The sequence below is a fragment of the Camellia sinensis genome, chromosome 11, assembly GCF_055761805.1.
Source record: "Camellia sinensis isolate YWXY chromosome 11, ASM5576180v1, whole genome shotgun sequence".
In the NCBI taxonomy this organism is placed as follows: Eukaryota; Viridiplantae; Streptophyta; class Magnoliopsida; order Ericales; family Theaceae; genus Camellia; species Camellia sinensis.
In genome coordinates this window covers 151,835,668-151,848,199 of record NC_138971.1, presented here as the reverse complement: position 1 = coordinate 151,848,199, position 12,532 = coordinate 151,835,668, and the positions used below count along the sequence as shown (strand labels likewise).

The 12,532-nt window shown below is 31.4% G+C and overlaps 2 protein-coding genes across 4 annotated transcripts; one reads left to right on the top strand and one right to left on the bottom strand.

Annotated features, from left to right (window-relative positions):
* Window positions 1-4,653: 4,653 nt before the first annotated feature.
* On the top strand, window positions 4,654-8,522 carry LOC114298701 (uncharacterized). 2 transcript variants are annotated; one of them, XM_028243319.2, is made up of 4 exons: window positions 4,654-5,508; window positions 5,639-5,811; window positions 6,361-6,479; window positions 8,230-8,522. In XM_028243319.2, the coding sequence occupies exons 1-3, from the start codon at window positions 4,936-4,938 to the stop codon at window positions 6,476-6,478; spliced, it is 864 nt and encodes a 287-aa protein (XP_028099120.2). In that variant the 5' UTR covers window positions 4,654-4,935; the 3' UTR covers window position 6,479; window positions 8,230-8,522. The 2 variants fall into 2 exon arrangements, with proteins under 2 accessions (XP_028099120.2, XP_028099121.2); XM_028243320.2 differs by lacking the exon at window positions 8,230-8,522 and adding an exon at window positions 7,852-8,174.
* Window positions 7,098-10,720, bottom strand: LOC114298700 (protein WVD2-like 3). 2 transcript variants are annotated; one of them, XM_082895893.1, is made up of 5 exons: window positions 9,598-10,720; window positions 8,210-8,342; window positions 8,034-8,105; window positions 7,832-7,954; window positions 7,098-7,541 (listed from the first exon to the last, which is right to left on the bottom strand). In XM_082895893.1, exons 1-5 carry the CDS (start codon window positions 9,966-9,968, stop codon window positions 7,332-7,334), a joined length of 909 nt encoding a protein of 302 aa, XP_082752019.1. In that variant the 5' UTR covers window positions 9,969-10,720; the 3' UTR covers window positions 7,098-7,331. The 2 variants fall into 2 exon arrangements, with proteins under 2 accessions (XP_082752019.1, XP_082752020.1); XM_082895894.1 differs by having other exon boundaries at window positions 7,832-7,948.
* Between the last annotated feature and the right edge of the window lie 1,812 nt (window positions 10,721-12,532).

The window sequence follows — 12,532 nt, the reverse complement described above, 5'->3', positions numbered from 1 at the left end:
AGTGAGGTTATTTCGATAATCTTATAGGTAATCAATGTTTAGAACTTATATTTGTGTAGTTAAAAAAATAAGTAAATAAAATAAATGAAAATAAAATAAAGCAAAAGAAGTTATGACTTGTTTGGTTGGGTTATTTTATTTTATTTTTATTTTTGGGTGAAAACAACTCAATGTCTTTTTTTTCTTTTCTTTTTTATTTTAAAAGTATAATTTAGATCTTGTTTAGAGACTAAATATTTTAGTCAAAACGTCACTATAAGGCTCCGTTTGGCAAGTTGGGTTGGGAGCTTTTTTTGACCATTTTAGTCACAAAAGACGAAATAGGTTATTTTAGCCATAAAAAATAAAACATCAAATCCAATCCATAATCATTACACTCTTCTCTCACAAAAAAAGTCAAAAAAGTCAAAAAGTCAAAAAGTTCTTCCCAAACTAAGCTTTTTAGCCCAGGCTAAAATAGCCAAAAAAGTCAAAAAGTCAACCCACTTTCCAAACCAAGCCTAAGTTATCATATCACTCTCCCTACTTTTCTCTGCACATCTTTTTATTAAAAATAAAAAAGTTACTAAAATATTCTATTTCCAAACAAGGCATTAGTATTTTGTCGAAATATTGTTATAATTTAACATGAATATTGTTATATTTTAGTGTTTCTTTTTTCAAATTTCGTGATAGAACAGTGTTATAATTTAGCATGAAAGATAACATTATTGAAAATGAATTTCAAAGTATTATTGTCAAATTTTTGTTTTGAGTTACGTTAATGACAATTTTATAAGTTGTGTTAAAATTGTAAAAAGTACTAAAATTTCAATATATTTATATAAAATGAGCTTTTTTTTTCAATTTACAGGGTGTTTTGAAAAGTTGGTAAAAATTTAGCTTTTTATTTTTTGACTTTTTTGATGTTTTTTTGGTAAAAAGCTGGGTTATTTTGGATAAAAAAAATTTGACTTTTTTGGCTAAAAAACCAAAAAGTTGGCTTTTTACTGTTGTTGTCGAAATGCTTAAAAAGCTAAAAAGTCAAAAAGCTACCTTTTTTGGCTAATTGAACCGTGCTGTTAAGTCTGTGGAATCCATCATGAGTCTTGTCTCGATAATCAAAACCGTTGAATATATAGAGTTTGTCAAGTATTTCATCTCTGCAAAAACTCATATTAATCAGATATCGGTTGTCCCTTCATCGAAACACATTTTTGTTAATGATAAATATGATTTTAAAAATAAATTGTTAACAAAAAAAATATTTTGATTAAAAAACTATTAATATCTGATCAACGTAATTTTTTTTTTTTTTGTATGGTAAGGCCCACGAACCAAACAGTATGACCGGTCTACAAAATGGACCATAGAAAGGGCCATCCCTTTTGTTATTATATTTGTTGCATTGATTTCTCTTTAAAATATATAAAAAAAAAAAACTAATTCCAACAAATTTAACGTTGATTTTTCTTGAAATTTTAATTAAAATGACAACTTTGGCCTATTCTTTCATTAAAAATTAGTTAGCAATGGAAAAATGCTGATATATTTCATATTTCATATCATTTGTATTAATTTTAATTTATTTTACTTTACAGAAAAATAATCAATATAATTATATTAAAATTATGAATCTAATTAGAATTTTTTTTAATAAATTTATTAAAAAAATATTAAAGTAAACATTTTATATTTTTAAATAATTTAACATATTTTATACTAATATCAAAAGCAAACTAGCTTGGCACCAATTGGGCTACAAATATAAAGGAAAATGTTTAAGATCTATAAAAAAAAATTTACAATTTGATCCATAATGATGTGATATGATGCATATTAATTTTTAGTTTGTTATATACTCAATTGTGTAGGATTCGTCTCTTTTGCTACATCATTTTAGATAAATTTAGAGATCTAAATTATGAGTCTATAGCATTACTGAAGGATAAACAGAAAAACAAATTAAAAAAATGCAAATTCGTACTCCACGCAGTGAGTAATTATATTTTACGAATTTTACATTGGCTATATCCTTAACCAATAGTAAGGGCACGTTGTCACGACTTAGGTAATTTCCAAGCACTCTGCGCAGCACTTAAACAATCTCAAAATCTAATTTGATGATGATAAGTCAGCCTAACTCACAAACTAGCAAGAAAGGCCAGTAAAAAGGCAATGAGAGTTTGAGAAAATATTTTTTGTATTATTTTGAGAGCTTTACAACTCTTAAATCATTGATGAAGCAAATGAGCCACTCTCTTATTTATAGGCATCTTAGGCCTTCTCTAGAATATTATAGAGCATACAACAAAAGGATTATGGAGAAGCTTCTCATGGAAGCTTTCCTTACCCTACAAGAGGGTTCTAGAATCCTCCCTAAAAATATTTATGCAAACATCTACCTCATTCTAGAAGTAAGTACAAAGATCTTTTACCACATCCATTTCTTTAGGATTCTATTGCCTCTATCCCTCTAATATTCACTTGAATGCTCTAGAATATTTTCTTAGATCTTTCCATGTATATTATAGAACTAGCCTATCACCCGTGCTATGCACGGGATAATTATAGATATTTATATTTGTTTTAGATTTTTTTTAATATATAAATTATGTTTTTTAAGATTTTTTTATAAAAATAATTTAACAATCTTATCACTAACCATAGTGTATGGGAGAAGTTGAAAAAGGTATTACAGTAACTATGCATGAGTTGTATCTATAATTATTTGTATGATGGGATTTTAAATGCTGATTAGGGGATTTTGACTACATCAATAAATGCAGGCATGTGGAAAGATATGTGAATTGAAAAAAGTTAATAAATGCTGACCAGGGGATTATGACCAAATCAATAAATGTTGAGGTTTCTTTTTTTATTTTATTTTAAATGTCTTCTTTTTTTTTCCTTTTTTATATTATATTAAAATTTAATGTTTTGATAATAATCATATGTGTTGGACTTTTTAAGAAATTAAATGTCTTTTTTTATTATATTATATTAAAGTTTAATATTTTGATAATAATCATATGTGTTGGACTTTTCAAGAAATTTTTTTTATGCTAGTTCTTAATGCATTAAAGTGTTATTATGAGGGATAATAATCATATGTGTTGGGACTTCTCAAGGAATTCATGTATTGAATTTCAAAACTTTTTTTTATGCTTGTTCTTAATGCATTAAAGTGTTATTATGAGGGTAAGACTTGGGGGTTGGTAAAAATTAATAAATGCAAATTTTTTTTTTTAAAATCAAAAAATCAGGAAATTTAGATTGGGAGATTGGAGCTCCCACAAGACTTGGGGTTAAAAACCCCCGTTTGCTTATTATATAATATAGATATGTGTTGGACTTTTTAAGAAATTAAATGTCTTTTTTTTATTATATTATATTAAAGTTTAATATTTTGATAATAATTATATGTGTTGGACTTTTCAAGTTTTTTTATGTTTGTTCTTAATGCATTAAAGTGTTATTATGAGGGATAATAATCATATGTGTTGAGACTTTTTAAAGAATTCATGTGTTGAATTTCAAAAAAAATTTTATGCTTGTTCTTAATGCATTAAAGTATTGTTATGAGGGTATGACTTGGGGGTTGGAGAAATTAATAAATGCGAAGATTGTTTTTTTAAATCAAAAAATCAGAAAATTTAGATTGGGAGATTGGAGCTCCCACAGGACTTGGGGTTAAAAACCCATTTTGCTTAATATATAGTATAGATTATGTATTATATTTTTATATTTTCTTAAATTTTTCAAGAGCTTTTAGAATATTTGTTAGTCTCTATTTCTTGAGACTTCCTCTTGATAGACAATTCTATTTAGGTAATTTGGCGAGACATGACAACATGCACAAATAGTATTAGATTATTTTATAACAATTTTAACTTTGCTGAAAATGTTATGTTTGAAATAATTAAAATTATTTTTTTTACAATTAATTTAATAATTATTTTAAAAAATAAAATAATTATAAATTAAATATATTATAACATTTTATCTTATTAATTATTTTAATCTTTACTATATTATATCTTATCTTATTAATTAGTTTAATCTTTACTTATTTTGACCACGTAAGACCATCTCCAACGGTGAGCCAAACCCAGCATCAAATTCAAGTTTTGATGAAAAACTTACTTTTTCAAACTCCAACCGTTGCACCAAATTGATATCAAAATGAGATTTCAGCAAAAAAAGTATCAAACTAAGAACGAGACACAGATTTTACCAAATCATTGTTACTGACTGTTGAAAGAGGTACACCGGTCAACCGACCGGCCGGTTAACCAGCCGGTCAACCAATAAAAGATTCAAACAGTTCAGGAAAAAAAGTTCAAACCGTTAAAAAAAAAAAAAAAAAAAATTGCCTAACCGGTCAACCGGCCGGTCGACCACCCCGGTCGTCCCGAAAAAATTCAGAAAGTTCAAAAAAAAGTTCAGACAATTCACCAAAAAAAAAAAAAAAAAAAAAAAATTTTTGCCTACCCGGTCAACCGACCGGTCGACCACCCGGCTGTCCCGGGATAGATTTGGTGAAAGGTGAACCGTTGGAGCGAGTTGTTTCAAATTTAGTGAAATGAGGCATTTTTTACTCAAATTTAATAAAATAGATCATTTTTTACTCAAATTTAATAAAAAATTTGAGTCACCGCTAAGAATGCTCTGACCAATCGCTGCCAATTTCTACCAGGCAGCCCCATCAGTTTCAGTCCACGCCATGTCTATTCAGTTTCACGGTTTGCTCAGGACACGTGGAACGCCTTCAATTCCACCATCGCCGTCTCCTCCGGGACTGCCTTTTCATGTGCATCCACTACACGTGTTCTCCATCAGTACGCCCTTTCATTAACGCCGTCACTAAATCTAACGTCTCTCTCTCTCTATAAACCGTCGTTACACTGAAAAGCCCGAATGTGAAGTGAAGTACGAGTATCAAACTTCGAAACAATGAAGTCTATACTTTTGCGAACCGGTTCTGTCCCGGTCCAGCTCCAGTCCTTCGTGCCCGGTTCTCCAAGACTCTCTATATCCCTTCACGACTCCGCTGCCGGTTTTTTCTCCGGCGACAAGACCGGTTCGGCTTCGCCGAGAATTTTGCTGCATTTGAATATCGGTCGCCGGAGTGATTCTACTCCGGGAAGGGGCATAAGGAGGGTGTCGTCGGAGTCCGACGTCATCCTATCGGAGACTGAAGCTTCGAGGCTGAGCGGCATTGGATCGCGCTCTTTTCCGGCGATAATACCGGAGGAGGAGTGTATCGGACCTATAGGATCCTTGATGTTGAGTGAAAGAGATTTTGATCGCAGGAATTACGCCAGTCATTGGCCGGAGAGTCGAATTCCGGTGCAGGAATTAGGATTTCCAGGCGGCGGCGGCGGCGACGATGATGATTGTTCTACTGGTGTTTCCACCGGCGGCGACGCCGATCGGAGCAAGATCGGTGCGTATTACGAGGAAATGCTGAAGTCTAACCCGACGAATTCACTTATTCTCAGGAACTACGCCAGGTTCTTGCACGAGGTAATTTCGCTTCAATTTCATCAAATCTCAATTAAATTGATGCTTGAAAATGTTTGTGTTTGTCAGATTTGAATTTGTTTTGATCTCTGATTGATTGCTTTGATTGACGATTATATATTGTTGTTTGAAGGTGGAGAGGGATTTTGTGAAAGCGGAGGAGTACTACGGAAGAGCAATACTCGCCAGTCCTGGAGATGGAGAGGTGTTGTCACTATACGCAAGGCTGATTTGGGAGACTCAGAGAAACGAAGATAGAGCCAAGTCCTACTTCGATCAAGCTCTTCATGCCTCTCCCAGCGACTGGTAAAATTCAAATCTCTACTCATAATTAAAAATGTTGTGTTTGGTTGTGATTTCAAAATATGATTCAATTTGAGTATGGTGTTTGGATGGAGATGTGGAATTAATTTTTTATAGGTCTGCAGAATACTCTGTTTGTTTTGTAAAAACCGAGCGCATGTTTCAATTTTTTTTTCAAAACGGGACGTCCGGCCGGTTGACCGGAATAGTGATTTTTTTTTTTATAATTTTTTTTTTTTTGCAATTGATATATAATAGAAAAAAATATTTTTTGAAATTTTTAAAATTTTCTATGTGTTTTAAAACAATTTTGAGTTGTATGAGTTGTAAATTTTTGTATCAAATTTTAAATGTCACATCAACAATTCCCTACTCAAATCAAAACTCTTTTCCAAACAAATTTTTTACACTCAAATCATAATTTCACAACACACAAACTCAAAATACAACTCATACTCTCAAATCACATTTACAAAATTCTATCAAACACTACCTTAGTTTTTCATGACAATTTTTTGATTTTGACTCTGAAAATTTTAAATTCATTGCCAGTATGGTGTTGGGATCCTACGCTCTTTTCATGTGGGAGGCAGATGACGAGGACGACGAAATTGAGAGCGAAAATGACACGTCGGCTACAGCAGCGGCAGCCATGGCTGAAGCTTTTTAAGGTTTGCTCTTCTGTCTCATGGTGGTGTGGCTGCGATCGTTAGACATCACTCAAAGAACAGAGTAATATGAAATGGAATTAAAAGAGATCTTTTTGTTATGATATTGATATAATTAATCACCAATGTTGTATTACGTTTGAGTAATAACATTAACAATAACTGGAATAATGAGGAGGAAGAGAAAACTCTAAAAGATAAAAAATGAGAGAGAGAATAGATGGAGAAAGTCTTTTGTTTTTCCTTCGTCCGTTTTGTTGTTTGTAATTTGTATAGTACAGTAATCTTTTCATGTCTTTGGATTAAAAAAAAAATTCAATGACTAGTCTCAATTTAATTACTTTCGTGTCATTATAGTAGGGCTAGTGATATGTTATTGATTGGTGATATCACACATTCATAATGACTTGTATCATTGTTGTACTCAAGTTTTTTTCCGCGACATAGATAGCCAAAATCCCAATTCAAGTTTTTGAACCATGAATCCTACCAAGTAGAAGTGAGGACTAGGTCTTTCTGCAATGATTGTGTTGTGGTAATTCAGCAATTCATGTTTGAAATTGAAGTAAAATTATGTCTTGTTTTGATTTATAAAAAAAAATACACACACACGAGAAAAATTACTCAAAGAACTTGTTTGGACTTGATGGAAAACCTATCATAATACATGACAATAGGAATATGATTCTACTCAAGGCTCGTATCATATCCATACTTGTTACAGCACAATGAACTTTTTCTTAATTTTTTTCTTCTTCATAATTTCGAACAAAAAAATGAGTGAAAAAGAAAATGTAATCATAAATAACATTCTCTAAAGGGAGATGCAGATCAAGCTTTAATTACATATTATCATCAACCACTTGAGACAACAGCTTTCACCACTTCATTTGGGAGGGTGCTTAGAGACTTTGGAGTTGTTTTATGGAGTTTGCTTATGGTCTCTTTTGCTCTTCTACTAATTGTCTTCCCAATGGCAACCAATTTACCCTTGCTGTCTCTGGACTTGTTCACAGACTTGCTTTCTTGGCCAAGCAATGGAGATTTTGTATGTGATGCTGTGATCTGTACATATTTGATTTACTCATGAGTACCATTTCTGAACTAAAGTTCATCTTATTTCATGCTAACCGTATTTGGTGCTTTAACTCCCAAAAAATTTACAGCCACCGACATTATTATGTCCTTGGTGGGACTGGAGTTAGACTATGACTCAGCTCGTATTGAGGGAGTGCCTATAGATGTCCAGTTCTCCAATGAGTAGTGGTTGAGAAAATGAATGGTTCACTGCTATTATCATTAACTTCTGTGTCTCCTAACCTTACAATCAGTGATCTGAGTTTTAACAGCTTTACCTTCTTTGTTTCTGGTCTAGGAGGTTGGCCTTTTTGCTGCTGATAGAAGCTTGGCAATGGCAGTGCTTTGAAAGTGCTACTCTTTTGAATTTTCTTGCCCTCCACTTCACCTCCTTCCTGTTTCTTTACTCATGAACATGCCTTCTACTAGAAATCATATTAACTAATGCAGTGAAAAACTTGCACACACAGCATTACTTACCTTGGCATCTAGTTGTGGCTTCTTCTTTTCAGTTTCTTTCCCTTGAGTTTTGTTCTTAGATTTGGGACCATTCTGTATTTTGAGAGCCAAATTGGAAAAACACTTTATTGTTTCACATAAAGAGCAAAATGATTAAATGCATTTGATAGTATAGAGAGAAGTTGGAAAATTCTCACCTCTACCCCTTTATCAACAGGCTCACTAGCTGCAATTTTTGGTGGCAAACTTGATCTTGGAGCTGTATTAATTGATTTAGCATGTCTCTGGTTGGAGGTTCTTTCAGCACCAATGGAGGATTGAGACAGAGCCCTGTCCATTCAAAACCTTAATTCCAATCCCAATAAATGTCACAAGCCCTTTAGCCCTTTAATTTTTTATTTTATTTTATTTTATTATTGTTATTATTATTTTTTGTATTATATTTGTTGGAAGCATTCGACCTAAAAATTAAAATTAATTCACAATGGGTGGAGAGAGACTTCTAGAGTATATGGACCAAGCTTGAGTAGCTAGCTTAGAAAGACAATGTAGGATAACTCACTGTCAATTTTGTATGATTAAAAGTAGCTTGGGTGACTTAAGAGAGATAATGTATTACACGTCTTTAACCCTTTAGCTCTTATTCTATGGCGGTGTTTGGGAAGTGAAGTGAGACTATTTTAGCCCCATTCAAGAAAAAGGCCAAATAACCTCAAAAGTACTTAAACCAATTATTTATATTTAGCAAAAAAAAAAAAAGAGCGGTTGTGGGCAGCCTACACTGTCACATTAATAGTGTAGGCTCAGTGGGCAGACAGTCTAGTCCCACAGATATGAAATGACAATTTTGCCCCTTTAGACTAATTTTGAAAAAAGTGAGGTTAGGGACAAATTTGTCTTTTCAGCCTCACATCATTTCAAACACATTTTTTAATACGACAATTCAAATAAAAATCCATCCTATCTTTCCAAATACAAAAATTAAAATAGAATAGCCAAAATGCCTAAATAATAGCCACTTTCCAAACACCCACTATGTTGATTAGATTTTGAATAGATCTTTGATTATGCTTCACCAGATCACTGATTTAGACTTTAGTGATTTAAACTAAACCTACTAATTTTGAGATTATGGATTCAAACTTGTAAATTATGCCAAAGATTATGTTTGTACCTAATCTATCCATTTCAAACCTCTTACTATAAAGGGGACTATCAATGGATTGGGCCATGGATGTGGACTTGTTTATGAGACTTATTTTTTAGGGACAACTCGGTCCAAAACGGTAATACTTTCTATAAGTGTCGGTGGTGATGTGGGTTCAAGTCATCAAAATAGTTCTTCCAAAAATGAGAGGACTCTATATTTTGCTTTCTCCAAACTCTACTTTAAGGAGGGACATGCACTAAGTGAATAGTCCAACTCATTCTAGGACTACCATGAACATTGAGTGAACTTTTTGTGCCTATAACAAACCATTTTGGTTAGAAGGTGAGAATTGACTCAAAATCTACTTGACATCAAATATTTTCCATGTTCAATTGGTAGTATAGCATGAAATCATGAGTTTGTTTGTAAACTTACTTGTAGTTCAAGCTGCCAGATCTTGATAGGGTTGGCTTATATTCCTTAAAATCCATCGAACCTCGCCTTTCTCTGGACATTCTTTTCTCAGTTGCCAAACAAAATGGTTGAGGAATCGTGCCCTTTGCCTTGATGTTTTGTTTTGAACCTTGTTTTAATTTCTTTATTGAATCAGTTTGGCTCTTTCCAACTTTTCCAGCTTCATTTTCTTGTCTTTGTTCTTTCACATCCCCTTGCAATTGATTTGCTTCGATCATGTGAACAACTTTATCATCTTCTTTCTTGATTTCATCTTGATTATCATGGTTTTCTTCTTTACTGATCTGATCTTGTTCTTGAAGACTTTGTTCAATCTGTTTTTCATTTTCCATTTCTGATAGAGAATCTAAAAATAAAAAATAAAAAAATAATCAACCTCTACAAAAAATAAGGGGAAGACTATGTGCCAACTCTATCTTCAAAACTATGCTACAAGCCATGAAGATTGGGAAAATTTCTGATAAATTTTATTCTTATCAACGCAAAATTATTACCCTTTCATGAAAATTGGGTAAATTATACTTTTCATCCAGAAACTTTTATTGAAATTTCACTTTAGTCTCTCATATTTAATTGCAAAAATTAAGTATATATAATTTTACTTATGTTTCAATGTGATCTTCTATCACTAGCCGTTAAAATTTGAACATAAAATTTTCATATAAAGGCTACATGAATACATTTTAGGGGATCAGATAAAAAATAAAAAATAAAAAAATTGTATGAAAAGTTACACTTTTCACCTTTCAATTTTCACTCAAATTCACTTTAGTCCCTAAAGTTTCAATTTCACTCAAATTTCAAACAATGGAATGGCAAGAGGACAACATTAAAACACATGTTGAAGTATGAAGTATGAAGACTTAATTGCAGCAATTAGAAAGTGAGTGACAAAAGTAAGATTTAAGTAAAAATTCGAGCATGAAAAATATAATTTACCCATAAAAATTTCATTAAAAAAGAGACTTCATTGATGTTTTCCCATAAGATTTAACAAATAAATGGATGGATAAGCTTACCTTTAGCAACTTCCTCTATGCTCTCTATTGTGGTGTAAAACCTTAAAAGCTTTACTATGAAACTAAACACTAAATTACTTGTTATATATATATATATGGGTTTCACTAAGTAAGAGAAGCATGAAGATTACTTAATTTTGATTTAAATTTTGATTTAATATATCACTATTGATGATTGACTTTGTATGAGCTAATAATAAATAGTCTTATTTTCCCAAATGGATGCAAGTGGCACATGCAACAACGTTAAGGACATACACTATATGTTGCTACATAGAGTTGCCCCATAGCCTTGCCTACATGTTTGTACCTATTTGATAACATAAATTATCCGTGTAGTCCCTCTAATTTTTTCTTTGTATCAATTAGGTCCTTATAATTTCAATTATATCAATTATGAGTTTTTACATGATTTTGTCCAATTGATAACATTCATAGGAAATTAGATAGAAATCAAAAGCAAAATATTATGTTCAAAAGGGAATGAACTATTTTAAACTTGACATCAACCCTTTCTTTAATCATACGAGGATAATGATTAGATTATTTTGTTCATTGATTTCAGTTCAATTTTGTAAAAGTGCATTAGATTAAATTGACACAATATGAAAAATTAAAGGATAAAATTAATGAAATTATAACTAGAAATATTAAATTGTTATTAGAAACAAATTATAAGGATTGTGAGTGTAATTTGTACTAATTAGCAATAATAATGACTTTAGGTACTGTTTGTGCCGGCTAGTTGTTATCTGCTCCACACCCTTATTTCAGTTGTCTTTATTTACACCAACCTTTTATAACTTCCTAGATACCCTATCCAACACAAATCCCATTTATATTCCTACTAATTTGCTACGATCTGTTATATTATTTGCCAAATATTGGATAATGTAGCTTTTTAAAATATAAGTTTGACATTAAAGACAATAGCAAAACCAACAAAGATAATCTTAAAACTTGAGTTATTTTTATTTTTTAATTCTTGCAAAATTTTGGTAATAATGAATGATATAGCAAACCATCTAAGACTAGAGGTTTGTTTGGCAACTTTGAAGTAAAATTATTAAGAATTCGATTTGTGTGGATTGAACCAATCTAGTCCGCGCTAATCTCATCATGAGCCTTATTTTGAAAATTCAATTTGTTAATTTTTTTAATTTTAATGTGTAGATTATTTATAAATAAATGAATAAATCAGATTAATACGACAAGCAGCCATAGGATTTCATCTCATTTATCTCAAAAAAATAAAAGAAGAAAAAAAAATGGCAAGTATGATTTAAAACAAATCATTCATGTTTTAAATATAAAAATGATTAAAATCAAGAGTAAATTACGGTTTAGTCCTATGTGAGGGAGTTAAATACTTATAGATCATGTATACTTTTTTAATGCAGTAACAGATCTTAAAATACTTGTTTTATTCTAACACTTAAAAAATAATGATAGGCAAAAAATATATAATTTATAAATAAATAAATTTGGTTAATAAGAATGCCCCTAAATCTCCATAAATCAATTATTGAATCAATTAAATCATTAAAATAAAACCATCATAATCTCACTTGCCCGAACTCAATCCAAAACGCAATTGGATTGGAGCTGCATTCAATTAGTGGAGTAGAAATGAACAAACAAGAACCGAAGTAAAGGGGCAAGATGAGCGTTTTGATAGAGATGTATATTTACTACATATCGTGTTAGCGATGCACCTTCGGCATATGATCATGATGATAGCTGGGGTGTCACTCTTGTGTGTTGTGCCCACCACATTGAATCAATTGCCAACTTTATAGGCAAAAATAGGCAACTAAATTACATACTCAAAATATCTAAACTAGTTTAAGTGGTCATAGAAAGGATATTTAGATGTC